The sequence below is a fragment of the Triticum aestivum genome, chromosome 6B (assembly GCF_018294505.1).
Source record: "Triticum aestivum cultivar Chinese Spring chromosome 6B, IWGSC CS RefSeq v2.1, whole genome shotgun sequence".
NCBI classification, from domain to species: Eukaryota; Viridiplantae; Streptophyta; class Magnoliopsida; order Poales; family Poaceae; genus Triticum; species Triticum aestivum.
Window position 1 is genome coordinate 483,853,300 of NC_057810.1, and position 27,908 is coordinate 483,881,207.

The 27,908-nt window shown below is 48.9% G+C and overlaps 1 protein-coding gene across 1 annotated transcript; it reads left to right on the forward strand.

Annotated features, from left to right (window-relative positions):
- LOC123137599 (uncharacterized) lies at positions 1-26,430 on the forward strand. The gene is made up of 3 exons (XM_044557416.1): positions 1-459; positions 1,403-1,525; positions 25,936-26,430. The coding sequence occupies exons 1-3, from the start codon at positions 198-200 to the stop codon at positions 26,076-26,078; spliced, it is 528 nt and encodes a 175-aa protein (XP_044413351.1). The 5' UTR covers positions 1-197; the 3' UTR covers positions 26,079-26,430.
- The last annotated feature ends 1,478 nt before the right edge of the window (positions 26,431-27,908 follow it).

Here is a 27,908-nt window from a genome sequence, read left to right on the forward strand (position 1 = left end):
TGTGCCCGTTGGCCCAGCCCAACCCGACCCGGCGCTCTCTCTTCCTTCCATCTCTCCCCCGATTCCTCTCACCCGATTCCGGCACACACCCATACGCGGCGGCGGCATCTCCTAACCCTAGCCGTCAACGGCGGCGCGCCCCCTAACTCGTGTCCTACAATTGCTTGCTACAGAGAAAGCTACAGGGATCGAGTTGGATGGCGCCTTCCACATCCGATCGAGAGCAAAACGGTGAGGCGAGCAGCAGCGGGGCGGGCTCAAAATCGAAGGACAAGGAGCGGCCAAGGTCCTTTGACGAGAAGACGCGGACTGCGTGCTGGCGTAAGGCGGCGGTGCTGGCAGGGCGACACCCAGAGCGGTGGCGGCAGGACGCCGCTGGCAACGTGGTGTGCCGCCGCTTCTGGAGCTGCCACGGCTGCCTCTGCTATGAATACGATCACATCATTCCCTTCTCCAAAGGTCAGCTTTGACTTATTTCCGCCAGAAAGCACTTCATTTCTTATTTTATTGCTTAAAAGAGAGGATGGGGATTAAACAAACCGCCTACTTTGTGGGCAGTTTTGTGAGCATGTTCAAAACGTTGATTAGTTTTTTATCTGGTTAGTGTCTTGTTGAACACTCGTAAGTTTAGTTCAGGGGCATATGAGGTGATTCTTACAGATACATCTTTGAGTTTAGAAATCCAACTCTTCCAAAGCACATGCTCTTTAGCTCCGAAATCTGAATGGATGAATATTTAGTAGTATGGATTTTGATAACAGTGTTGTCGAAACAGTGGATGCTACCATTTTTTTTGCGTGTATTAAAATGCTGTTAATTTTTTTATTCTACGATATATATCAATATATCATAGGCTCATAGCTGGGTCTAAGTCTTAAATTTATCAGATGTGGGTTTGGATTTGATTAGTTGGAAATAACTGCAGACAAATTAAAGGATAACATACCTACCAAACCAAATATTACACGACTAACAGACCTGATTTTATGTATGTGGCAAACAAAAGACAACATGTGCTTACCTCCTTTGTGCAGCCGTCCCTCCATACCCATGACGCTGAAGATAGGATTCCTAGCTTTCTTTGTATATCTTGTGCAGGATCACATGCCTGAATGTTTTAAGTTAGAATTATCCAAACAACTTGTGCTACCAAATATGTCGATTAATCGTTGCATCTTTTACTTCCTGAGGTGTATGAGCTATGTTCTAAACAAGAACATCTTGCATCATTTGTTTTTTCTACCTTTTACTCTTTCCTAATCCTTGTTTGTCCGTAATTTTTTTGTTGCGGCCCTTTTGCAGTGTACCTGGAAGTGGTACAATATGTTCTCTTTGAGACTCTGATTTTTCTGCCATTAGTTATTATAGACTGCTCAGTTCAACTGTTGATCATTGGATTTAGGAGGGGAATCTACTGTTGAGAATTGCCAGATCCTTCAGACTAGGGTGAACCGTTCCAAGTCTGATAAAGCATGGGTGGAGAAGGCAGAGATGCAAGGCTTTTCCTGCGATATCAAGTTCACAGGTGAGCTAAACAATATTTTGATTCTTACATTTTAACAATGATAGGGAATATACCTGCTCTGTTTTTTCATTTTTGGCAGATGAATTTCTGATACATGATTTGCTTAATGTTATTGGGCAACAGTGTCACAGAGACACACTTATGTCATCGCTTATATACATATTCCCATCGGAAATAAAGGGTAATAGGGTATTGAAAAGTACTGCATATAATCTCTTTATAAGAAAGAAAATTAGGTGAGCTGTGGAAGCAGAATTGCTATTAGTCTACTAGACTTGACTACTTGAGTATCGTTATATGTTGAATAGCATATTCCTGGACCATCTGGGACTTGTGTTTTTCGTTGTGATGACTCTTGATTTAGGTGTAGTGTAGGGGTGCTGATTGGTTTAATTCTTTTCTACATTAATCAATTGGCCGTTCATATGTTGGTACTATTTCTGAAACGAGTCTAGATTGAATTTAACATGTGATGTAGGCGAAAAACATGCAAAACCATCTAGAAGTGCTCCAGAAGTTAGACTATCTGACAGCTTCTACTAACATAGATTGGGAAATATTCCGGCTTTTCTTTCTGTTATGAACCTTGTCTCACAATGGATGAATTTGGGTTTGGACAAGGGCTCAAAGACTGAGGATATTGTGCTTGCCCTCAGCTACCCACTATAAGGCTTGTTCCTGACAGAAAGAGAGGCTCTAAAGCTCAAGTTACAGGCCAGCTCCAATATTCTATCTTTATTTGATCAACAACAACAACAACAAAGCCTTTAGTCTCAAATAAGTTGGCGTAGGCTAGAGGTGAAAACCCATAAGATCTCGCAACCAACTCATGGTTCTGGCACATGGATAGCAAGCTTCCACGCACCCCTGTTCATGGCTAGTTCTCTGGTGATACTCCAGTCCTTCAGATCTCTCTTTACGGACTCCTCCCATGTCAAGTTCGGTCTACCCCGACCTCTCTTACATTATCAGCACACTTTAGCCATCCGCTATGCACTGCCGCTTCTGGAGGCCCGCGCTAAATATGCCCAAACCATCTCATACGATGTTGGACAAGCTTCTCTTCAATCGGTGCTACCCCAACTCTATCTCGTATATCATCATTTCGGACTCGGTCCTTGTGTGGCCACACATCCACCTCAACATGTGCATCTCCGCCACACCTAACCGTTGAACATTTCGCCTTTTAGTCGGCCAACACTCAGCGCCATGCAACATTGCGGGTCGAATCACTGTCCTATGGAACTTGCCTTTTAGCTTTTGTGGCACTCTCTTGTCACAGAGAATGCCAGAAGCTTGACGCCACTTCATCCATTTGGCTTTGATTGGATGGTTCACATCTTTGTCGATCCCCATCCTTCTGCAGCATTGCTCCAAATATCGAAAGGTGTCCTTCTAAGGCACCACCTGCCCATCAAGGCTTAATCTCCTCCACCTCCTCGTGCCTAGTAGTACTGAAACCGCACCTCATGTACTCGGTTTTAGTTCTACTAAGTCTAAAACCTTTTGATTCCAAGGTTTGTCTCCATAGCTCTAACTTCCTATTGACCCCCGTACGACTATCATCGACTAGCACCACATCATCCATAAAGAGCATACACCATGGGTTATCTCCTTGTATATCTCTCTCAACCTCATCCATCACCAAAGCAAAAAGATGAGGGCTCAAAGGTGACCCCTGGTGCAATCCTATTTTAATCGGGAAGTCATCAGTGTCACCATCACTTGTTCGAACACTTGTCACAACATTATCGTACATATCCTTGATGAGGTACTGTAGTTTGCTAGGACTTTGTGTTTCTCCAAGGCCCACCACATGACATTCCGCGGTATCTTATCGTAGGCCTTTCCAAGTCAATGAACACCATATGCACGTTGTTCTTTTGCTCCCTATATATATCTCCATCAGTTGTCGTACCAAGAAAATGGCTTCCATGGTCGACCTCCCAGGCATGAAACCAAACTGATTTTTGGTCACGCTTGTCATTCTTCTTAAGCGGTGCTCAATGACTCTCTCCCATGGCTTCATTGTATGGCCCATCAGCTTAATTCCATGGTAATTAGTACAACTCTGAACATCCCCCTTGTTCTTGAATATTGGTACTAATATACTCCGCCTTCATTCTTCTAGCATCTTGTTTGCCCGAAAAATGAGGTTGAAAAGCTTAGTTAGCCATACTATAGCTATGCCTCCGAGGCCTCTCCACACCTCAATGGGGATTCAATCAGCGCCCATAGTATTGCCTCCTTGACCTCAGACCCCTTTGGATTTGCCGCAGAAAACGCCTGTTGGTATCATCAAAGGAGTCATCCAGTTCAATGGTAGAGCTCTCATTCTCCCCATTGAACAGCTTGTCGAAGTACTCCCACCATCTATGCTTAATCTCCTCGTCCTTCACCAGGAGCCGGTCTGCTCCGTCCTTGATGCATTTGACTTGGTCACATCCCTTGTCTTCCTCTCTCGGATCTTGGCCATCTTATAGATGACCTTTTAGCATTCGTGTCTAACCGCCGGTAGAGATCCTCATACGCTCGACCCCTTGCTTCACTCATTGCTCGCTTTGCGGTCTTCTTTGCCATCTTGTACTTCTCTATGTTGTATGCACTCCTATCTAGGTATAGGCGTCTAAAACAATCTTTCTTCTGCTTAATATCCTTCTGGACATCATCATTCCACCGCTAGGTATCTTTAGCTTCGCTTCTACTTCCCCTGGTCACTCCAAACTCCTCTGAGGCCACCTTACGAATGCAAGTCACCATCTTCGTCCACATATTGTTTGCATCACCTCCTTCGTCCCAAGGGTCCTCCTTAATGACCCTCTCCTTGAACGCCTGAGTTACCTCCCCCTTGAGCTTCCACAACTTCGTTCTAGCGACTTTGGCACGCTTATCCCGTTGGACATGAATCCGAAAGCGGAAGTCAACAACCACATGCTTATGCTGAGGGACAACACTCTCTCCAGGTATCACCTTACAATCTAGGCACGCACTCCCGTCTTCTCTTCTTGAGAGGATGAAATCAGTCTGGCTAGAGTGTTGACCACTACTAAAAGTCACTAGATGTTATTCTCTCGTTTTAAAGAAGGTGTTAGCTACGATCATGTCGTAGGCTAGAGCAAAGCTTAAGACATCTTCTCCTTCTTGATTCCTGATGCCATAGCCAAAGCCCCCATGCACCCCTTCAAAACATGTGTTAGATGTACCCAAGTGGTCATTGAGGTATCCTCCTATGAAGAGCTTCTCGTCAATCTGTACACACCTAACCATGTCCTCTAGGCCTTCCCAGAACTCCCTCTTGATGTTCTCATTGTGGCCTACTTATGGGGCATATGTGCTGATAACATTGAGAACTAGGTCCCCAACTACCAGCTTGACCAGGATAATCCGGTCCCCATGTCTCTTGACGTCTACCACTCCATACTTGAGGCTCTTGTTGATCAAGATGCCTACTCCATTTCTGTCCGCGTTCGTCCCCGTGTACCACAACTTGAAGCCGGTATCCTCCACCTCCTTCGCCTTCTGTCCCCTCCATTTGGTTTCTTGGACGCAAAGGATATCAAAACCTCTCCTCACCATTGTATCAACTAGCTCACGAAGCTTACCTGTCACGGACCCTACGTTCCAGCTACCTAAGCGGATCCTCCTAGGCTAGGCTAGCTTCCTTACCCTTCGTACTCGTCGAGTCAAATGCGAAGACCCTTGCTCATTTTTCACTACACCGGGTGTCGATGTCGTGACAGGTGCGTCACGCACCCACGGTGTGCCTCACGGTCGCCACGGACCAAGTTCAAGAAGAGAGGAGCTGCGTGCCATCATCCTCCCTGGTGGTGGTATGCAGATCTTCATGAAGAAGAATATCAACAAGAAGATCTATCAAGCAAGCTTTGGGCTCGGTGGTGGCATGCAAATCTTTGTACAACAGGGATTGTGTCCTCCGGCGCCCACAAAGTTCAACAAGTACCCAACCAAGACATCCGGTAACTACGGATAGCCAAGACCCGAGAACGACCTCACCGGACAATGGCTGTCCACAGCTGGCGTGCACTCAGCCATCCTTCGATAGCAAGCTATCGCCTTACCTACGCGTGGCACAGTGGTTCTGTGCTCGCAGGGCTCTCGCGCCACGTGGCCGGTGGGCAGGCGCGTTAGGCGGTGGACAAGACGCAAGGGGTGACTTGCTCACCCACACCGCCACATGGTGCACACCTTCTGAGACTTGTCACGCCTCGGGCAGGCGGAATCTAAGTCGGTTGTGACAAGACGGGTCCGTTCCCGAATGACAGAAGGCGATGACACCTCACCGCGCATTTATTTGCTCCCACCTACTTGGTTGGATCAGTAGCCTTTTCTTTGGCCTCGAAGCCATCTGTTGTACCCCTTGAAGTATAAAAGGAGGACCGGGTGATGGGGTCATGTACCTAGGGTAGGGCCACAGACCTGATCTAAGTACCCTGCCCAAGGACACCCTTAGAAGAGGTCACCTTCCAGTCGACCGACGAGAGACACACTCGACTGCCTTGAAGGACTCGACCACGAAGACTCACTCGACCACCAGAAGGTCAAGAGGCACTCTGCACTGCAACGGCCTGTAATTAAGTAGACTTTATGATAGTAAAGACACTTTATGTGGGGCGTTACCAGTAACGCCCCGGACTTAACTCACCTTAAACCCTCTCCTACGTGGGCTGGCTGGGGTCCTGGCGCACTCTATATAAGCCACCCCCCTCCACAGGTAGAGGGGTTCGGCACCCTGTAACTCTTATACATATAATCTACTCGACCGCCTCCGGGCTCCGAGACGTAGGGCTTTTACTTCCTCCGAGAAGGGCCTGAACTCGTACATCTCTTGCGTTTACAACCTCTCCATAGCTAGGACCTTGCCTCTCCATACCTACCCCCCACTCTACTGTCAGGCTTAGAACCACGACAGTTGGCGCCCACCGTGGGGCAGGTGTTTTAGCAATTTTGTGGAGAAGTTGCGATTCTTTCGAGTACTTTCATCATGGTGGCTGCTGGAGTTTTGGTTGAGGGTCGAGAGATCCGTCTCGGCGCTCTCACCTTCTTCGCCGACGACTCCGCCTGGCTCCAGGAGGCTCCACTCGACGTTGATGCGCTCCCCGTCCGCGGTGCGACACATTTTCGCGCATGTGTCCGCGGCGTTCTGCTGCGGCAACCGTCGACCCCGTATCGGTCGACATCCCCATCGACCACCCTCCCGGTCTCCCGTCAGCGCAAGCGCTCGGGCCGGTCGAGGATTCAGCGGTGGGTGAGGCACGCGGTGGCTCGCCAGACGGCCACCACCCAAGTTGCGGCAATCGAGCCCGACGAATCTCTCTATGGCCTGTTCGATCTGTCGACTGGCTCCGTAGAGACCGCATCCGAGTGCGATAGCAGTGATCCAGCGGCGGAAATTCTGATGGTCGACGGGCCCCGCAGTCCCCCTGGCTTCGCCCGTGATGGTGGAGCAGGCGACGGAGGCGACCCCGGACGAGACCACGAAGAGTACCAGCCCGAGCCACTCGACTCTCTGCAAAGAGAAGAACTTCGCCGCAGGAACGTGGATGTCCTGCGTACTCCCATCGCAGGAGAAACCCCCGAGGCTCGCGCCTTGGAGGAGGCACGTTTGGCCAATTTGGCCGAACGCACTCGACTGGAGAATTTTCAGCGAGCACTCGACGAGCGCGCGCGGCAACGAATTCCCGACACCAATCGACGTCAACTCTTCCCGCCGACTCAGGTATATCGAACCCCTCCCAGAATTTAGCAGCTGCGACCCGTATAGCAGAGTCCATCCAACCCTCTCAGTCGGAAGCTGGCAGAGGCTTGATGCAGATCAGGGATTTGCTCCGGGCAGCAGGAGATCAGAATTCGGCTGTGTCGCAGTCGCGCAACAGAATTCACAGTCGATCCGTCGCTGCGAATACGGTTCAGTCGGCTCACAGCCCCAGATCGCCTCCGCGGCGCGAAGGGCGCGAGAATCGGCGAGACCAATATGGTGACCGACTCGACCGAGATGATAGGCGTCGAGTGCCCAATTCCCCTCCGAGGGGTGGGTCTTACGCTCCTCGGCAGCAAGATGACAGACGTCAGTTCAGTACGGGGCGAAGAGTTCCGGTCGACCCCAGAGAACCAGGCTTCGACGCGCGATCCATTATCGTGCAAGGTTTGGTCGACCGGAACAGAGCCCATCGAGGCGGACTCGACAGAGATGCGCCCACAAGCAGTCGAGTGCATGTTTCTGGTCCTGAATGTTTCAGCAGAGCTATCAGAGCCGCAGTTATCCCTCCCAATTTCAGGTTGGCAACAGGAGTCAGCAAGTTCACTGGTGAGTCTAAGCCTGAAACTTGGCTTGAGGACTACCGAGTGGCGGTTCAGATTGGTGGTGGGAACGACGAGGTGGCCATGAAGCATTTGCCCCTCATGCTGGAAGGTTCTGCCAGGGCATGGTTGACTCAATTACCTCATAGCAGCATTTACACTTGGGAAGATCTGTCCCGAGTGTTCATCAGAACGTTTGAAGGAACTTGCAAGCGACCGGCTGGACTGACGGAGTTGCAAGTCTGCGTGCAGAAGACCAATGAGACTCTCAGAGAGTATATTCAGAGATGGATCACTTTGCACCATACTGTGGAGAATGTGTCTGATCATCAGGCAGTCTGCGCCTTTAAAGCTAGCGTCAAGAACAGAGAATTGAGCTTGAAGTTTGGTCGAACCGGTGACATGACCTTGAGTCGGATGATGGAGATTGCTACCAAGTACGCCAACGGCGAAGAAGAAGACCGACTCCGAAGCGGCAAGCGCAAGCCGAGTCAGCCGGAAAAGGGAAACACCAGTCGGAAACAGAAGCGGAAGGCTGAACCGGCAGCTCCTGGAGAGGCTCTGGCCGTGACTCAGGGAAAGTTTAAAGGGAAACCAAAATGATTTTGGAACCCTAAGAAGGTAAAGGATAAAGAAGAAAACGATGTGATGGATATGCCGTGTCACATCCACAAAGAAGGTTGCTCATTATTTCTCTGATCATTCCAGCACAGTCGTCAGCGACGCTCCACTATCAGAGATTTTGCACAACAGAGATGCAACTGGTCGAGTGGCCAAATGGGCGGTTGAACTTCTTCCCCTTGATATCAAGTTTGAGGCAAAGAAAGCCATTAAGTCCCAGGCAATAGCAGATTTCCTCGCCGAGTGGATTGAACAGCAGCAGCCGACTGAAGTTCACTCGGAGCATTGGACCATGTTCTTTGATGGCTCTAAGATGTTGAATGGTTTCGGTGCTGGGGTTGTTCTGGTTTCCCCCAGAGGAGATAAGCTCAGATATGTGCTCCAGATTCACTTTGATTCCTCCAACAATGAGGCAGAATATGAGGCCCTCTTATATGGGTTGCGCATGGCCATTTCACTCGGCGTCCGTCGCTTGATGGTCTATGGCGACTCGGATTTAGTGGTCAATCAAGTGATGAAGGAGTGGGACGTGAGAAGCCCAGCCATGACTGGATACTGCAGTGCAGTGAGGAAGCTGGAAAAGAAGTTCGAGGGGTTAGAGCTCCATCATATACCCCGACTGAAAAATCAAGCAGCTGATGATCTAGCAAAGATAGGTTCCAAGAGAGAAGCCATTCCGAGTGGTGTGTTCTTGGAGCATGTACACACTCCGTCAGTCAAAAAAGATCCTTTCACCGAAGAAGCTCCACAGCCCAAGAGTGCCACAGATCCGACTGAGGTTGAAGTCCCAGCAGTGGTCGACTTGGTTATGGAGATCTTGGTGGTCATTCCCGATTGGACAGTTCCATATATCGCGTATATCCTGAGAAAAGAGCTCCCGGAGGATGAGGAAGAGGCTCGACAGATCGTCCGCCGATCTAAGGCCTTTACCGCAATCAAAGGACAGTTATACAGAGAAAGCGCGACTGGAGTCGGTCAGAAGTGCATAACGCCGGAAGAAGGTCGAATCATCCTTAATGATATTCACTCGGGGACCTGTGGTCATCACGCGTCCTCTCGGACCATCGTGGCCAAAGCATACCGAGCCGGATTTTACTGGCCAAAGGCGAATGAGATGGCAAAGGAGATAGTGGATAAGTGCGAGGGATGTCAGTTTTACTCGAATATGTCGCACAAGCCTGCATCAGCCCTGAAGACCATTCCACTCGTCTGGCCTTTCGTTGTATGGGGGTTGGACATGATCGGTCCATTGAGAACAGGGCGAAGTGGCTTCACGCATGTACTGGTGGCAGTCGACAAGTTCACCAAGTGGATTGAGGCTAAACCAATCAAGAACCTTGACGCTGGTACTGCTGTTAGCTTCATCAGGGAACTAATATTCAGATATGGAGTCCCGCACAGCATCATTACGGATAATGGGTCGAACTTTGACTCGGAGGAATTCAGAGATTTCTGTAACTCTCAAGGCACACGGGTCGACTACGCTTCAGTCGCCCATCCGCAGTCGAATGGACAAGCAGAGCGAGCCAATGGCCTGATTCTCAAGGGATTGAAACCCCGACTGATGCGTGATCTCAAGCATGCAGCTGGAGCTTGGGTCGACGAACTTCCCTCAGTGCTTTGGGGACTGCGGACCACACCTAATCGGTCGACCGGAAGAACTCCATTCTTCTTGGTCTACGGAGCTGAAGCAGTCTTGCCGAGTGATCTTCTCCACAATGCTCCTCGAGTTGAAGTCTACAACGAAGCAGAAGCTGAACAAGCGCGGCAGGACGCAGTCGACCTTTTAGAGGAAGAAAGGGAGATGGCTTTGATCCGGTCGACCATCTACCAACAAGATTTGCGTCGTTTCCACGCCAGAAATGTGAGAGGTCGAGCCTTCCAGGAAGGAGATTTGGTTCTCCGAGTGGATCAGCGCAAACCACACAAGCTTGCTCCTTCTTGGGAAGGTCCCTTCATCGTCACCAAGGTTCTTCACAACGGGGCGTACCGTCTTTACAACGTCGAGCATAATATCGACGAGCCCCGAGCTTGGAACGCGGAACTACTCTGCCCATTTTACACTTAAGTTTTATCACTCGGATGAGTTGCAATAAAGTACTTCTGTAGTTCATGGACCTCAAAATAATAGTGTCATAGTTCCTCCATAATTTTTGTCACTTTTTATTTTGTCTAATAAAATTCCCCCTAGTGGGTGACTTAGCTGCAGTCCAAGTACTCGCCTAAGTAATCAAAAATCCTACCGAGTGAAGAGCAAACCTCTCACTCGGGGGCTTAGCTGCAGTCCAAGTACTCGCCTAAGTTATAAAAATCCTACCGAGTGAAGAGCAAACCACTCACTCGGGGGCTTAGCTGCAGTCCTAGTACTCGCCTAAGTTATAAAAATCCTACCGAGTGGTAAGCCAGACTTCCACTCGGAGGCTTAGCTGCAGTCCAAGTACTCGCCTAAGTAATCAAAAATCCTGCCGAGTGGTAAGCCAGACTTCCACTCGGGGGCTTAGCTGCAGTCCAAGTACTCGCCTAAGTTATAAAAATCCTACCGAGTGGTAAGCCAGACTTCCACTCGGAGGCTTAGTTGCAGTCCAAGTACTCGCCTAAGTAATCAAAAATCCTACCGAGTGGTAAGCCAGACTTCCACTCGGGGGCTTAGCTGCAGTCCAAGTACTCGCCTAAGTTATAAAAATCCTACCGAGTGGTAAGCCAGACTTCCACTCGGAGGCTTAGCTGCAGTCCAAGTACTCGCCTAAGTAATCAAAAATCCTACCGAGTGGTAAGTCAGACTTCCACTCGGAGGCTTAGCTGCAGTCCAAGTACTCGCCTAAGTTATAAAAATCCTGCCGAGTGGTAAGCCAGACTTCCACTCGGGGGCTTAGCTGCAGCCCAGCGCTCACCTAAGTGGACTAAGGAATAAGTCGATTGCAGTAAGCGCCCTGCTTTGAACCTACAAAAGACATTTCGAGCCAAGAGCAATCATATTCAAACGACAAATTCAAGTTCGGATCGATACCTAAAGGAACCGAAAGTGCTCGGGTGCTAAGCCCGTTAAGGTTTATCGGTTACAACTCCACTCGGCATACCGAGGCAAATTTAAAGCGTCGAGCTTAGAAGAAGTTTTTTACCCCTCCTGTGGAGGGCTGGAAGGTGCAACGAACTCATCAAGATCAATTCCATCTGCGATCCGAGTGGCAGCCGCAAGGAAAGTTTCCATAAAGGACCTGAAGTCGTGTTTCTTGGTGTTGGCCACCCGGAGGGCCGCCAGCTTCTCTTCTTGCGCATCTTTGCAGTGGACTCGGGCCAGACACAGAGCAACATCTGCACCGCACCGAGCCGAGGACTTCTTCCACTCCTGCACTCGACCAGGGATCGTGTTCAAGCGAGCCATCAGCGACTCAAGGTCATTTTGAAGTGTCTCCCCGGGCCAGAGCGTCGAGTCGATGCGAGATGTGGCGACCTTCAGCCTTGCAAGATAGTCCACGGCAGCTGCAACACGGGACTCCAGTCGGAAAACATTCATGGCAACTTCGTCGTTCACCGGGGAATTGACGGGGTCGAGGTTTGGTTCCAGCCGGCTAGTTTTTTCTTCAAAGTTTTGACAAAATTCTGCAAGGACGATCACCGAGTCAAGGCGATGGTCGAATGAAAAAATCACGATTGGAAATGATTGCCGAGCATAGAGGTTTACCTTCAAGCATAAGAAACAGCTTCTTGGCAAGACCACTCAGGAAGACCTCCAGATCATTTTTCTTCCCAGTCAACTTACTGACTTGGTCGGTCAGGGCAGTTTTATCAGTTTTCAGTCGACTGACTTCCTTGTTGGCAATCCCAAGAGCAGCTTTCAGATTGGTATTGTCTTGTTCAAGCTTGGTGACTGAAGCTAGCTTCTCGTCAGCGAGCTTGATCTTCTCAGCTAGTTCAAGGTCTTTTTTCTGTTGGGCCTCCCTTACCTTACCTGCAAATTACAGCAAGATCAGATTTTGAAACAAACGAAGGGGAAAATCAGTCGTCAAGGTCTCACCAAACATACCTTCGGTCTCCTCCTTTGCCTTCGTCAGTTTCTCCTGAACCAGCTTCAAATTCAGCTCGAGCTGAACGTGCTTGTTTTCCAGCTCAGAGTAGCGAGCCACAAGATCACATGAGTTCTGCGAAGAACCAATCGACTAAATGTCAAATATAATTCACTTTCGAGTGAAAAAGGAAAAATCACACGTTTCTAAGACTACAGCCGAATACAAGCATTCGACCGTAGTCTCGGGGACTACACCCAGTGGGTGCACTCAGCGTGCCCCCACTAATCCTATCGAAGATAGAGTCGACCAGTCGACCTCAAAAAAAAAAGAGAGAGAGAGAGAGATGTATTCTTTAAGACTGTAATCGACTGCAAGCAGTCGACCACAGTCTTGGGGACTACACCCAGTGGGTGCACTCAGCGTGCCCCCATCGGTTTGCGAAATCCATTCGACATAGTCGAATGACGCAAAGACTGAAATTATAAAACCTAAAGCCGACTGCCAGCAGTCGACCTTAGCCTTGGAGACTACACCCAGTGGGTGCACTCAGCGTGCCCCCACTAATCCTATTGAAGACAGAGTCGACCAGTCGACCAGTTTGCGAAATCCAGTCGACATAGTCGAATGACGCAAAGACTGAAATTATAAAGCCTAAGGCCGACTGCCAGCAGTCGACCTTAGCCTTGGGGACTACACCCAGCGGGTGCACTCAGCGTGCCCCCGCTAACACGGAGTCTAAGTCGACACACCCACTGGGTGTAGCCTCCGAGTGAGAGAGTCGACCAGTCGACCAGTTTGCGAAATCCAGTCGACATAGTCGAATGACGCAAAGACTGAAATTATAAAGCCTAAGGCCGACTGCCAGCAGTCGACCTTAGCCTTGGGGACTACACCCAGCGGGTGCACTCAGCGTGCCCCCGCTAACACGGAGTCTAAGTCGACACACCCACTGGGTGACTACTATAAATTCTGGAAAGAGAAGTTTTTGATAGCATATCTTAACAGAACAGGCGGTGGTCGACTGACCTGAACATTGCTTTGAAGGGCGGAACTAGCATCGTAAGCTGCCTGGCTCGCATCCCGGATGGTCCTTAACTGCTCCATCATGATCCTTGCCTGGCGTATCGCCTCCTTCGCGGCGCCAGCTTGGTCCTCTGGGACATGGTGCGTCGTGAAGAGGGAGGGCTGCTGAGCACTCGTCAGTGGATCTGCGAAGGACACAGTGTGTCGAGTGGTGTTCTCCTCCGCAACCAGAGTCTCAGGCACCGTCACATCCTGGGGCACCCTGCTGGCAGACGCTTTCCTACTCCTTCTGTGCTTCAGCGGTTCCTCATCTTCATCATCAGGGAGAGTGATAACAACATTCGGTGGAGCTACAGAAAAGAATCAGGATTAGAGATCATGAGTCAGTCGACTAAAAACGGCGTTAAGAGTATAGTACCTGGTTTTGAGGTTGCTGCGTCCTCCATCTCATGGTCATCAGCCCGGGCTGAGGTCTCAGAAGTAGCAGCACTGCAACTCCAAAGAATCAGTCGACTAACTCCAGCGCCAACCAGAGACAAAGTTCACACAAAATAGGAAGTCTTAAGCAGCATGATTACCCTGATATGGTGGGGATGGACACCTTCATCTTCGGCAGGAGCTTGGTCGGCTTTGATGAAGCCGCCCTGGGCTGCTTCGACACCTTTTCAGTCGGCGCCGGAGAGGTGGTCCGAGGGCGCTTGGTCGACTGAGCAACGGTCGCAACCCCCTTGCCACGTTCAGTCGCAGGGTCGTGGACAAGCTTCGACCGCCTTTCCGAGCGCGGTGGTACGACCTCCTCCTCCTCTTCTTCCTCATCTTCAGCATCATCTTCATCACCGTCATCGTCGTCATCGTCGTCATCATCCTCAGCAACGTCCGAGTCCCACTCCTCCTCCTGGCTCTCGCCCCCACTCGCCTCACCCTCCTCAGTCGGAGCCTGTGCTCCATTGGGCATCGAGTACAGCTCGGTGAGGGCCTGATAGACATCAAGACAAAGATCAATCGACCGATTGGCAGAATAAACAGAAATGAATATCACAAGAACACAGTGGAGAGCAGAGCAGGCATACTTTGTTTGGATCACTGTGGTGGTCGAGTGGAGGAATCCTTCTGGCTCCGCGTGGGTTGTCCTTGTTTCCGGTAACGGCGGCCATCCACCTTTCCAGAGTGACATCGTCGACTGCTTCTGGATGGACCCGAGTCTCGTCCTCAGTCCCACAGTACAACCACATGCAGTGGCTCCGAAACTGAAGAGGCTGGATACGACGCCTAAGGAAAACCTCCAGGAGATCCATGCCCGTCACTCCCTCCCGAACCAACTGTACTACGCGCTCCATCAACATCTTCACGTCAGCTTTCTCCTCCGGAATCAACTTCAGAGAGGAGGGCTTGCTCACTCAGTCCATGGTGAACTGAGGGAGTCCACTCGACTGCCCCGGCGTCGACTGATCCTGGCAGTAGAACCAGGTCGACTGCCAGCCTCTGACTGACTCGGGAAAAGTCATGGCTGGGAAGGTGCTCTTATTCCTCACCTGGATCCCCAGGCCCCCACACATTTGGACAACTCGGGTCCTTTCGTCGCCTGGGCTCGCCTTCTTCACGGTCTGAGAGTGACACGTGAATATATGCTTGAACAAGCCCCAGTGCGGTCGACAGCCCAGAAAACCCTCACACATGGACACGAACGCGGCAAGATAGGCGATAGAATTTGGGGTAAAGTGATGGAGTTGCGCTCCAAAGAAGTTCAAGAACCCACGAAAGAAAATACTCGGCGGCAAAGAAAATCCACGGTCGACATGGGTAGCCAGGAGCACGCACTCACCCTCTTCTGGCTGGGGCTGCCACTCCTTCCCCGGAAGCCTCGCAGCTCCATGAGGGATCAAACCCTCGTTGGCCATGTCGAGGAGATCTTTCTCCGTGATGGTTGACTGGATCCAATCTCCTTGGACCCAGCCCTTCGGCAGGCGGGATCTAGACGAAAACCCGCCGCGGCTGGTGGATCTCCCCTTCGCCTTCTCCTTCGCCGACGCCTTCTTCGCACGTTCCAGCGCCGCCGTCTTCTCCTTGGCCATGGTTGCCGGTGAGACGCGCGAGGAGAAGTTGTGCGGAGGCGAGAGCGAGCGCGCTGGACGGAGACGAAGGGAGCAAAGAAAGAGAATGCTGAGGCACTGTACAAAAAACCCTCACCGGGCGTATTTATAAGGTCCCTTCCGAGTGGATGACAGGTGGGCCCGGTCGATCTAATCATATCCAGGAACAGTTATGCAGGCGGGATACGTGGCGAAGAAAGCGGCGCGGGGATCGAGGCGTCTATGTCCCGTCCCATCCGAACGCCGCGGTCCGCTCCGCTTCGCGCGCTTCCCCAAATTTCGCATCCCGCGGAATCCGCGAACGGCAGATCGGTCTGTCAGACGCGGGATTTCCTGCGATCCGTCGCTCGGAAATCGTCGAAGCCCGAAAGATCACTCGACGAAAGAAGAGAATGGATCGAGTCGACTGAAGACAAGTTGCTCACTACCAACGAAGAGATTCTTTGGTCCAGAACAACGCACGACCAGTGTGCAAAAGTTAATCGGAAACAACATCAACTCCTTCCTCACTCGAAGCCTCAATCCATTCGGGGGCTAATGATGGGGTCATGTACCTAGGGTAGGGCCACAGACCTGATCTAAGTACCCTGCCCAAGGACACCCTTAGAAGAGGTCACCTTCCAGTCGACCGACGAGAGACACACTCGACTGCCTTGAAGGACTCGACCACGAAGACTCACTCGACCACCAGAAGGTCAAGAGGCACTCTGCACTGCAACGGCCTGTAATTAAGTAGACTTTATGATAGTAAAGACACTTTATGTGGGGTGTTACCAGTAACGCCCCGGACTTAACTCACCTTAAACCCTCTCCTACGTGGGCTGGCTGGGGTCCTGGCGCACTCTATATAAGCCACCCCCCTCCACAGGTAGAGGGGTTCGGCACCCTGTAACTCCTATACATATAATCCACTCGACCGCCTCCGGGCTCCGAGACGTAGGGCTTTTACTTCCTCCGAGAAGGGCCTGAACTCGTACATCTCTTGCGTTTACAACCTCTTCATAGCTAGGACCTTGCCTCTCCATACCTACCCCCACTCTACTGTCAGGCTTAGAACCACGACACCGGGCCAGAGAAGGAAAGGAGGGTTGGACCCAGGAAAAATAGCATAGGTTGGACACTTGGTAGAACACCAGTAGGGATACACTGTCCTCCCTGTTCTCGGGAAGGTTTTGTAGCTCTAATCCACCCATCAAACACACCAAAAAGCATGAGTAGGTATTACGCACAATGCGGCCCGAACCTGGGTAAACCATTGTGTCTATTGTGCATGATTTAGTAGAGTAGGTCCGTGCCTTCGTGCCCCAACGACGAACTAGCAGAAGGACGTCTTGAGTCCACGGTGTCACGCGTGTGTTCTGTACACGCGCCCCGACATGTGGCTCGCCAGGCAGGGGGGTGCTTGTGCGGATCTACATGAACAAAGCCGCCAGTGTCCCTGTCGGCACTAGCTTCATCTTCACCAACAAGCAGGATGGCCAGGGTGTGGTTTCCCAAGATTGCGGCTCCACACCCTGGGCGTCCGCAGCAGCTCCGCCCATGCCGGTGGAAGGACGGTGCCCCGCCTCGCGCTCGGAAGGACCCCACGTCTGGAAAAAATCGGACTGTGCAGTTCGCCCCTGAGAGCGGCGAGGTGGGACATCATCCACGGTGCCCCCGAGTGGCTGCCACCAAGATCAACCATCGAGGTGGCTGCCCCACATACTCGACGCTCCAACACCTCAAGCAGGAGCTAGGCGAGCCGCTTCGGGACTATGTCCGGCGTTTTCGGCGAGTGGAGGACAAGATTGAAGGGCTCCCTGCTTCCATCATCACGGTTTTCTACCTCAGTGCTCGCAATCCTCGGGTCTGCGAGGCGATGGTGGCTTGTTGGGTGCATACTGTGGTAGAGCTATATGCTCTTGCTCACAAATGAGCCCGGGCAGAGGAAGCTAGCCACCTTTTGGGGGATGGTAGATGGCGGCTTGCTGCCTTGAGGCCAAAGCCGGCAATGCATCCAACGTTCATGGAGACGGTGCTGTTGGGGAGGCCGATCGAGCAGAAGAACTCCTTCGTCAGCAAGATTGGGCGCGCTGATGATGAGACCCACACTGTTAGTGTGGACCTGGATTTGGTCAGTGCTTGAGGCCCAGTGGGCGCCCGAGCGCCCTGGTGGTGTCACATCTAGCACTAGAAGTGCCAAATAAGTTAAGTATCCACTGTTCAGAGAGTTTTGTGGGTGTTAAGCACACTTCTGTGCAATGGTCGACCGAGAACACTCGTTCTCGGATATGGAGTACGACTGTCTTGTTAACCTGCAAGTTTAAAAGAACTAGTGTGTTGTCTGTATTTGTGGTTTGCCTAAAATACCACCATTAATCCATGGTTGGAAGCATTAGGCGTGCGTCATGAATACCCTCGTTTTTGACCAGATACTTTTTCTACTTGCTGTTTAACTCGACGTGTTCCGCTCTGTTTATCTTGAGGAGTGCTCGTCGGAAGGTCCACTTTGCATGTTTTTATCACCTCACCGCAATCGGAAATCTCTTTCTCTGCCTCCGCCTTGTCGACGGCATTGAGTAAAAATGAGACAGTACGAAGCGGTGGATTGTGTTTCCATTACCCGTCGAAACGTCCTTCTCGGCATGGGGTCTGGGAAGAAAAGACTTGCTATTAAGTTCACCTTCAACATGCATCACAACACGCTGCTAAGGGGGCGAAGACGTCGACAAAACCACGTGTACCCATTTTAGTTCCGCGGATCCGGAACCGATGTTTTCAGCCTTGTTGAGAGAGTCAGAATTTCGTCCCTGTGGTGTTTGTCTCAGTGGATCCCAAGGGGTACCACAGCTTGAAGCCGGCATCCTCCACCTCCTTCGCCTTCTGTCCCCTCCATTTGGTTTCTTGGACGCAAAGGATATCAAAACCTCTCCTCAGCACTGTATCAACTAGCTCTAGAAGCTTACTTGTCAGGGACCCTACGTTCCAGCTACCTAAGCGGATCCTCCTAGGCTCGGCTAGCTTCCTTACCCTTCACACTCGTCGAGTCAAATGCGAATATCCTTGCTCATTTTCCACTACACCGGGTGTCGGTGTCGTGAAAGGTGCGCCTCACGGTCGCCACGCACCCACGGTGCGCCTCACGGTCGCCACGGACCAAGTTCAAGAAGAGAGAAGAGCTGCGTGCCATCATCCTCCCTGGTGGTGGTATGCAGATCTTCGTGAAGAAGAATATCAACAAGAAGATCTATCAAGCAAGCTTTGGGCTCGGTGGTGGCATGCAAATCTTTGTACAACAGGGATTGCGTCCTCCTCCGACGTCCACAAAGTTCAACAACTACCCAACCAAGACAGCCGGCAACAACGACTAGGCAAGACCCGAAACGACCTCACCCGACAACGGCTGTCCACATCTGGCGCGCACTCAGCCAGCCTTTGATAGCAAGCTATTGCCTCACCTACACGCGGCGCAGTGGTTCTGCGCTCGCAGGGCTCTCGCACCACGCGGCCGGTGGACAAGTCGCAAGGGGTGACTCGCTCACCCACGCTGCTGCATGGTGCACACCTGTTCCGCGCCTCGGGCAGGCGGCACCTAAGTCGGTTGTGACAAGACAGGGGTCAGTTCCCGGATGACAGAAGGCGATGACACCTCATCGCGCATTTAATGCTCCCACCTACTTGGTCGGATCAGTAGCCTTTTCCTTAGCCTCGAAGCCATCTGTGGTACCCCTTGAAGTATAAAAGGAGGATCGGGCCAGAGAAGGAAAGGGGGGTTGGACCCAGGGAAAATAGCAAAGGTTGGACACTTGGTAGAACACCAGTAGGGATAAACTGTCCTCCCCATTCATGAGAAGGTTTTGTACCTCTAATCCACCCATCAAACACACCAAAAAGCAGGAGTAGGGTATTACACACATTGCGGCCCGAACCTGGGTAAACCACTGTGTATATTGTGCATGATTTAGTAGAGTAGGTACATGCCTTTGTGCCCCTAACGACGAACTAGCAGAAGGACGTCTTGAGTCCATGGTGTCACGTGTGTGTTCTGCACACACGTCCTAACCCCGGGGCATCGGTGTAGCGCGCTACTAAGGATGCGACGACCCGATTCTTGCTCACTTGCCACCATATCCAGATCAAGATACGCCGCACCTTCGGGAGGGGGGGGGGGGGGGTGACGGCCCGGCCCTGCCCATTTGACACCACACCCGGATTGCGATGTGGCGCGTCGCTGAGAGGGTTATGCCCCAACAAAAATCTTTTGGTTTTGGGTTTCATTTCCATAAGAGTGGCTGAGTTTTGACGTTGGCTCGCCAAGCCTATCACAACCCTCCTCCTTTACCCGGGCTTGGGTCCGGCTATGTTTAGACAACATAGGCTAATTTGATCATGGGCTAACTTTGCTGCTTTGCGCATGACCATATCAGTTTCTTCAGTTGTTTCTTCTATTCCATTTTAGGACTGTGTGTGTGTGCCTGTCCTGGCTTGACGTCATTTCACCTGTTCGATCAGAGTAGGCAGTTGACACATAATAATCTAGTTTGTGGTAAACTTTCCCCATTTATGTGTCTGCAATAGCTGCTACAACATACATTAGCTGCTACAACGTATATTTAGTATCCCATCCTAGTCCATTTGCTTCGGAAATAGCAATTTCTTTCATAAGCTAATCATCACTTGAGGTAGGGTTGAATTTTGAACTGTGACAACCTTTTTGACTCTTAATGATTGCTGAGTTGACTCACTTGCATCTCTTCCGTATGAACAAATATAATGTCAGTGAATTTTACAGTTACAAGTTTACGTTTTCACTCACACCTTGTTTGGCAGCTGTGAATTGAATTTGGTGAATTCAGTTAAATTCAAATACCATTTATTCTGGACGTGATTAGCAAGAAATGGATTACATCTCTAATACTTGCGTTTGGCTGCGGTTTGGATTTCTAAAATGAAATGAAATCCATATTGCTTGCATGTTATCTAGAATGGTAAACCAGGAATCTGATTATGACTTCGACACACAAGTTACAGTCATTGGGATCCATCAATAATTACCATGTAAATATGAAAATCTAGCATGGGGCATTTTGACAAACAAATTCTGCAATTCATGACAAAGCTTTACATTGGTAATCACTGTAGTAAACACTATATCTATCGACCATGCGGTGGCTTGCTCCGCTTCTCTTTGAATGCTTCCTCCGACTTCCCGAGCCACTTTGCTTTGCCTGCAGCCAGATGCCTAGCTGCTGCATGTTGTCGGTGAGGGAGCAATTCTTGGTCCCTGCCAAGAGGTAGTAGTTCTTTCACCACTCCTAGTATGAGTGTTGAACCACGCTTATCCACTGTGCCATCAGTTTCTACTTTCCCTTGGGCCATACTGTCTCTCCTTTATCTGCAAAAGCCTGTTGCCCACCCTCCTCCTCACTTCTCGTACTGCACTATGCATGTGTATGTTTTTCCATCCTTTCTGTGATATTTTCAGCCAAAAAACAGTTACTGTTTATGTGGAGATGCTTAAATATACTCATTGCAGAGTTATGGTATCGGTCAATGTGACAGGCAGCACAGCTCTTGTACTACTATCTGTTGAGGCAGCCAAATACATGCTCCTATGTCAAATGCTCTTGCACATTACAGTGACCTCTCAAGTGGCAGGATGGCTAGTGGGTTCTCCTAGCAGCTAAATTGGTCAAAACGTGCAAGCACTTGATGGAGCACTTGGTAGTCGGTACTACATCTAAACAACAACAAAACATATCCCTAATTCAGAGAATCGGTAGAAGTAGCAAATGAACTAGATGTTTCCATATCCTAGTGTCAGTACCAGTAACCAATCTTGTGTAGATCGAACTATAGGTATCACAACCAGTGGCAGAGCCAGGCCGGCATGAAGCTCCAGGGTCTTCGAGTATAGGTATCACAACCAGTGGCAGAGCCAGGCCGGCATGTAGCCACAGTAGTATAGCCTGGGTGCTACTACCCAAGGATTTGGCCGTCACAACCTGGGCCGTGGCTCACCGTGCCCATGTCCTGTCTTTGCCCCTGATCACAAGCACATGATGAAGGCTAATTCGCAAGTCAACCAACCTGCGTTGATGGTGATGTCGAGCTCTATTGAAGTTGTCGAGGAGCACCATAGAAGATGATGCTTTCAAGGATAGGAGATGTCACTGGACAGGGGGAAGCACAACAAAAAAAGATCTGGTTGGTGCGAACAATCACGTGATTGGCTGATTGCAAGGAGAATTTGAGGTGGGAGAGACATCGCCTATTGAACAAAGGATGTGTTACAGATATAATCGTACCCCTGCTGCTGGATAGTTCGTTGGGATTCGAGGTCTGAGTCAACAGTCAAGGATTCTGATTCCAGTGTCAGCCGTACACTTAAATTTACGGAATCCGATTACAGTTCCCCAATTCCAGCTCCAATACCTGGTAGCCAAACAAGGTGTCAATTATTTGTTATTGGCTGCATTGGCCAGAGGAGATTCAAGTTACCAACAGACCATAGTTACCAGATTCACTCGGACAAGCTTTGAACCCTGACCGCGGTCGATTGATCTAGATCAGGGTTTGAGATCGCTCAGATTGGTCTGAGCCTGCACCCTGAGTCGTTTATCTGCGAACAGAAGAATGAAATCGTTCTCCCCTGGTGCTAGGACCATCTGTGTGAGAACAGTGACGCTGGCCAGGAATCCAAGATCCAGTTGGCCGGCCAGTCATTGTCAGCAACAGCAACTCTTGCTCGCTGCGGTACATGCACGGAGCGCAGGCTCCTCTCCATCTATCAGGAGTACTAGTTGGTGGGGCGCCCCCTTGTGGCGCCTCCTGAGAAGAAGTTGGGGCGGTGCCAGGTGGAAGGTGCCCCTTCCACTTTCCTATTTATACCAAAACAATCATAATTGATATAAAGATTCAAACAAGTGATTCTATGAACTTCCACAAAAAAATTGGAAGCTATTTCAACATTGATCGGTCACTGGTTCAATAAAGAAATTATACTTTCTAATTAAAATACAAGAATTTTTCCTAATATGCGGAGCAGCTTAGCACTGATCAATCATTGGTTCAAAAGCGATTGATGGCGGCGTGCAAAAGCAGAGGCCGGTGTCACTTATCCCGCTCTGCCGCGGATCTGCTCCCAGGTGCATTCTTAGATAATTGTTTGAGTCTGGCCTTAACTGTTTCACCCAAATTGACATTTGGAGCCTTCTTAATATTCTGCAACCAGGGATGAACTGGAAGAAAATACAAATTATGGACATGAGACACGAGCAATGCAATTAAATTATCTTAAGAAAATGCGAAAATCTTAAGAAATTTACACAATGAAGTTGCAGCAATCTAAGTACTACCAAGTTAAATGTGATCTTGGATAATCTAACAGCACGAATGAACAACAGAAAAAAAAAGGGCAGCCCCAGTGCATGTAGCTCCCGCTTGCGCAGGGTCTGGGGAAGGGTCCGACCACTTTGGGTCTATTGTACGCAGCCTTTCCCTACATTTCTGCAAGAGGCTGTTTCCAGGACTTGAACCCGTGACCTCATGGTCACAAGGCAGCAGCTTTACCACTGCGCCAAGGCTCCCCTTCCACGAATGAACAACAGAAAATGCAGAAATTAATTGCTTCACAGATTAGATCATAACCTATTCAATGGAACATATAGCCAACAAATATTTCTACCATGAATCACAGAATGAACGTGTCCCCGCATACTGTTAGCACAGCCTTAACCAAATGGCAAATGAAGGAATCGAGGGGCCATTCCCACCTACACGGCCCCGACGATGGTTTTGGTGACCACAGTGGTGGCGCGCTCCGTGTAGTGCCCCCTCACAACGATCCGGTCGAAGAGCTCCCCACACTCGCAGAGCGAGGGCCTCCCTGGTGGTGTAGTCCATGCAGAGGTAGGTCACCCCGAACTCTCCACAGCAAACCTTCTGACGGCATTAGTACTTACAGGTTGCAAATGGAATGGAAGGAAAAATATGTCACCGAGAGCTTGGAAGCAATTGTACTAATTATGGCCCCTTACTCTAAGAAGCATAAGCAGCTTCTCTAGAACAATAGGAATGCTAGCTACAAAACGTTGATGAATTACTCATTGGCACGGTCTCTATTTTAACATCAGCTATCCTAGCCTTATTTCTAAAGAAAGTGATACTTAGCCTGGGTATATCAACTCCAGTTTTTCAGGGACATCGTGTACAAAACATTTGAAACATGGCCATGAGGAAAACAAGGATATAAATTAGATGATGAACACTATAGCCAAAGGATTTTTGGTGACACCAAATTTATCAGCAGAAATAGGCCAAGATTATGCCAAGTGGACCAAAGAGGCAAAGAGTTCAAAGTTTCAACTTTCAACGAACGACCACATTACATGCATGGATATTGACCTCATAGACATTCATCAATCTTACCAAATGGACAGCACAACTGATGTCTACAATGAGAATGCACTTCACATTTAGGAATCTTTATCCTTTAGCACCTTAGGATAACGATGAGAACACAAGTAGAAGTGCCACCAGGACAAACATGATAGGTCTACCAACTTCTCCTTTTCTAATAACTTTACCAAGATAATTAGTACTGCCCTCTAACAGCCAGATGAACCCAGTCAACCTAGCCAAAGATTCAGAGTCATGTTTATCTTGCTTTTCAGATATTTATTTTCAGAACCCATGGCCAATAAAAAATGCGGCAAATTGGTCATGTTTATTTTGCTGTGAAGGGAATAGACACATGAGTAGCAAAACGCACCAAATAGTATGCGGGCAGTGCATTTCTAATAATATTAATAATCTACGAGTATGTAACATTTATCCTATGTTGTCTTTTGATAATTTCTTCTCCCTGAAATTTAGCTGCAGACTTTATGACCTGGCACTATTAATTCAGTAGGAGAATGCGAACTTTGCGGAGGTTCTTCAGTACATAAAAAAGCAAGTGAAGCCCAGAAACAAGTGGTTGAAAGCAAGATAAGGGTGCTCCCTCACTGTCCGTTGATAACACTACTCTTTAAATCTGTTTAAACTGCCTTTTAGGAGAGCATGGAAGCACCATAAAGATTTCTTCCAAGGGATAAAGCACCATAAAGGGTAAACTGTTGATTTGTGAAAACTGAAAAATAGGCCAGTCGCTGGTTTTCTTCTTCCATGCATTTCCACAAACACCTTGTACTAACAACTCTAGCCCACTGCTAACAGGCATCATCGAGGACACCTCGACTTGAGATTTCGTAACAGATGTCAAAGGGCAGATGGGTTCCATTCATTAACCCACATCGCATGGGTGTAAGAGAAACAACTAAGCCGTATGTATGGCTCCATCTCCATCCATTCACATTTCATTAGAGCACGCACCTCTGAAGCTCTCGCTCCCGCGCTCCACCCAAACGGCCACGCGCGCCCGTCGTGCCACCTCCCACGCCGCGCTGCCGTGGTGCATCTCCATCCCCACCTCGCATAAAACGTCCACATGATCGCCTCTGCGACTCGCCGCCCCGAGGCAGTGCCTCCATCGGCACCTATATGACATCCCCTTCCTCCCCCTCCTCTGCTACCATCATGGAGGCCGGGTGGAACGAGAAGACAAAAAGGCTTGGGGACAGTGGATGAGTGGATCTGAGGAGGATGCCTTCTCTGATGGCGGGAGCCGGAGGAGCCGGGATGGCTGATTGGCGGGGGCGACGGCGGCGCAACCATAGCCCACCCGGGGAAGGGAGGAACGAAACAGGAGGTTGCGTGAGGCGATTTTTTAGGAGAGAAAGAAGAAAGGGTGGGTCTTGCTTTGGAGTATGTGAGATGTGTTTTCTTTTTTGCGTTGCTGTTTTTCCCTCGGAACTGTAGATTCCACGTGGCACGGCTCAGCGACCGCCCCTCGCGCGACGCTTAATGGGTTTTATGAGCAGGAGGGGACCACAGGAGAGAGTAATGTTGGGAAGCAGGCCAAGCGGGAGGCCCGTTTGGGCTGATGGGCCAACCGACATAATTATTCTATTTCCCTTTTGTATTGATCTGGGATCTTCTGTGGCTATTTGCTTCTGAAGCTTATTGAATAGTGGGTTTGCGAGCCGGAGATGTATACTCCCTATTGAATCCAATTTGTAGGACCTAGCGAATTTGAATCGCAAACTGGACGAATCATGAATCTGGTAAGTATGCAACAGACTATTTTTGGACTATTCTTTTTTGTCCTCCGTTATATAAAACCATAACGATATAAATTGAGAAATCAAGTCAGAATCCCCTATTGTGCAACTTTCCTCATCTAGATTATTTGGCATGCATAAACATCTTTTCCAGTTTCATATCATGCAAACTTGGCCTGATTTGCTAGCGTTTCTTCCATCTTGGTCAGACAAGGAGCTTGATGTAATCGAGATGGCAGTCTATGGGGATGTCATTCGTCCTGGCAAACAATGTCGCTGCAAGACCGTAGCTGAGATGCTTGGACAGGTGAAATCAAAGAATCAAATGGCTGCTTGTGACTTACCAACATAATGATGCCTCCTTATATGAAGACCATGTAGACTTGTGTCCTTCTTTCAGGGAGGGCAATCATCGTCAAACTGCTGATTACATTATATTATTGATCTCCGTTAAATTGGCATCATCGTCTTCAGCACAAAAGCACACCCATAGAGCAATCTAAGCTCATAGGTGCAATTATATTGTGCTTGTCACTTATGCCTGTCAGAAACTTGGAATGTGACATTGAACATGTTTGACTGTAGAAATTATTAACTTGATAACGCCACTTACCAAGAGTTGTGTCAAAGTATTGTGTTTGTAGTAATATATCCTGTCTTGCTGTTGGGGAGTAGATGCTAATGGTTTTGATCTCGTTTATGGACGTTCATAATCCATTGCCCCGTTAAAAGTTGCAGCAACATTTATGTTTTATCTACCATTCAAGTATACTTTTTCCGCAAATTTTCCTGTTAGCAACATAACAACAAAATTAATTTCGTGATTAACTCATGAATCAATCGAGAGCGGCGTTTTGGCTCCTAGGTGCATATGCACCCATTGTTGGAATACACATTTCGAAAAGTTGAAAAATTCGGAACAAAAATCTCACGTGTATATTCAGACATTTTATGTGCGTTCATAAGGTTTCAGTGAAAAACGACGTTTTTTGTGGCTTGTGTAAAAAAGATAAAGAAATGCCTCGTGAATAGTCAGAATGAAGCATCAGAAAGTGTCTTTTTTACACAAGCCACAAAAGACGTCGTTTTTCACTGAAACCTTATGCACGCATATAAAATGTCCGGATATACACGAGGGATTTTTGTTTCAAATTTTTCAACTTTTCGAAATGTGTATTTCGACAATGGGTGCATATGCACCTAGGAGTCAAAGGCAATTACCGGAATCAAGAGTCTTTCTTTCTTGCATCTTGATGCTTGTATGTTTGATGGTCTCAGTAATGTGCTGATGATATCTTCCAGTATTTATTTTATTTTTTGAACAAGGGGAGACAAAAGCGGGATATATTACCATCAAGAAGTATTTTACATTTAGATTGCCTAAGAGCATAGGACATCTCTGTGCGCTGTGCTACATCTCACTATTGTACTCACATTAATTTCAAGTAATAAACATTGGATGCACATGTGTGTGCTTCCCTGTTAAGATTCGTAGAGATATGGCCATATGGAGCACCTGGGTGTTAATCTGGAGATGTTGCAGCAAAGAAACCTGCTAGTTGACCTCAAATTTCCCAATGCCCAGGGTAGAGAATGGGGTTGCGGCGTGGGCTAGTGTGAGGCTGTCCGTGGAAAGTAGTAGGCAAGTAGTGTGAGGCTGTCTGTGTAGAAAGTACTCCCTTGGTCCCGAATTACTTGTCAAATACTGTATCTAGACAAATTTAAGATGAAGTAATAGTAGGCAAGTTCTGAATGTGGGCCACCATCTGCATTGCAAACTGAAGCGCCGTTGCCTTAGCTTGCAGTGGAGGAAGGGAGAGAATAACACATGAAAACCAACATTCAAAGATTACTTTGTGCAAATTACGTTCAAAAGTTTTGAAAAATATCTTTAAAAAATACGGGATGGTAAAATGTAGATGTTCTATTGCCATGCCAAAAATGAAGACAAAACACATTACGAGGTGGGAGATATGAAAAAAATAATCAGTAAAATGTGTTTGTACTTGAGTTTACAACACCCTCTTAACATCCGATATTTTTTTCAATATTTTTTAAACTTTGAAGCATCGTTTTTGTGTGGGATGCGTTTGGTTACCTGCATCATTTTTAGACACTTTGCATGCTTGTCCTAGTTGGGCATGACTGAGTATATGTAGGCAAAACATAAACATCTACATCT

What these genes read in the sequence shown, in the direction of transcription:
- LOC123137599 (XM_044557416.1), top strand. Translation starts at nt 198, where the DNA reads ATGGCGCCTTCCACATCCGATCGAGAGCAAAACGGTGAGGCGAGCAGC. An exon ending in CATCATTCCCTTCTCCAAAG is followed by an intron (nt 460 to 1,402) that starts GTCAGCTTTGAC and finishes CATTGGATTTAG; the next exon opens with GAGGGGAATCTACTGTTGAG. An exon ending in CTGCGATATCAAGTTCACAG is followed by an intron (nt 1,526 to 25,935) that starts GTGAGCTAAACA and finishes CATCTTGGTCAG; the next exon opens with ACAAGGAGCTTGATGTAATC.